At 55.8% G+C, this 1429-nt stretch overlaps 1 protein-coding gene across 2 annotated transcripts in view; it reads left to right on the forward strand.

Moving 5' to 3' along the window:
• The first annotated feature begins 589 nt into the window (after positions 1 to 589).
• The window catches only part of LOC108367936 (uncharacterized), a 2541-nt gene continuing 1701 nt past the window's right edge, over positions 590 to 1429 (forward strand). For both annotated transcript variants that reach the window (XM_017622651.1, XM_017622650.1), the window contains exon 1: positions 590 to 1429. This exon ends at the window's right edge or, in 1 of these variants, runs on beyond it. In XM_017622651.1, coding sequence (XP_017478140.1) covers positions 605 to 1429 — 825 coding nt within the window. In that variant the 5' untranslated portion in view covers positions 590 to 604.

Below are 1429 nucleotides of genomic sequence, written 5' to 3' on the forward strand. Positions count from 1 at the left end.
GGGACGGCACACGACGAATTCTCAACAAGCATGCAGCGCAACAGGTATAAAAGGCTTAACAAGTGCGCAGTCAGGTCAGTCTTGCTAGGTGAGTAGCTGACTTGACTGGTCGATGAGCGGGTGGCGTGCTTGCGCGCAAATGTCTTGCCGGCCAGCCAAGCCAAGCTCGGCGTAACCAATCGGTCGATCAGCTGGTGTGCCTGCGGGCGCGCCAATGTGTCACCGATTGGCCAAGCCAAAACCAAGTACGACTCAACCCGCCGGCAGACCAGGATTGCCGTTGCCTCGCTGTTGCCGAGAGCCACCCGCCGTGCCGCTAGCGATCTCACCGTTGCTGCGCTACTCCCGAGAGGCAACCGCCGTGCTGCTAGCGCTCTCGCCATCATCCGCTCCGACCCGACCACAACGAACGTCACCTCTCTCTCGCTCTCCCTCTCTTTGGACATAAGGTTGCTAGCACTCTAGTCGTAGCGCCGTGTGTGTGTGTGTGTTCGAAGTAAATACACTAAAATAGTGTGTTTTATTTGGTGGGGGTTAGTGGGACCTTCGCCGGACTCTGGATCGGCTGAGTTCACCTCAGCCTTTGACAAAACCCACCTCATAAATGGCGCCCAGTCTCTCCAGAGACTGCTTATGCGACACCGCCAGCTCATCCGATGCTAATCCGCCCGCCAGAACGCGCAACTCAGCAACGGCACCGCTCCCCGCCGCTTCCGCTTATACGAATGTACAGCGCGGAAGAAGATTGGATGGCCGATTCTACGCCAACGTAGTGATCGAGGGCATGAGTGTGCGAGCACTGGTGGACACCGGCGCCACGGTCACGTATGTCGACAAAACCGTACGCAAGCACTTGGAGAAGAGTATGATCCGACCACGGCTCAGCCATCGCAACGTGCAACTCGCTGACCAAACGTGCATCTCAAGTTCGTATACGTACTCCGTTAATATCAAGTACAGCGGACGAGCAACGACGACGCTGGTCTCAGTGATCCCAAATCTCGCTGAACGCATAATTTTGGGAATGGAATTTCTCAGGAAAAGAGGGATCACCATCATGCTGGATGGCCAACAACTAGCCGCAGCCAACTTGCGGAAACCAGACACACCCGCCAAGTTGTGCGCGACAACTGAGAGAGAACACTTACGGGAAGAGCAGAAGCGAACCGAATTTTTGAGAAATCACCGAAAGCTCTCTGGCAGAATCATCAGGCCTAGCACCACCGCCGGCCGTATGAACACACCCAAGTGCAACCAGCCAGCGAAGCAATGGACCGGCCCCCGCAACACGACCGTAACGACCACCATTCAAAGCCACGCTGTGGTCTCCGAACAAGCCGCGTGTTCATCAGGCAGAATTACTAATCACCATCGAAAACTCACCAGAGGAGATGACGCAACCACCCGCAGCCAGCAGCCAACAAATAAC

The sequence above is a fragment of the Rhagoletis zephyria genome, unplaced genomic scaffold (assembly GCF_001687245.7).
Source record: "Rhagoletis zephyria isolate East Lansing unplaced genomic scaffold, Rhagoletis_zephyria_1.1 Rzeph_scaffold_02868, whole genome shotgun sequence".
Taxonomy (NCBI): Eukaryota; Metazoa; Arthropoda; class Insecta; order Diptera; family Tephritidae; genus Rhagoletis; species Rhagoletis zephyria.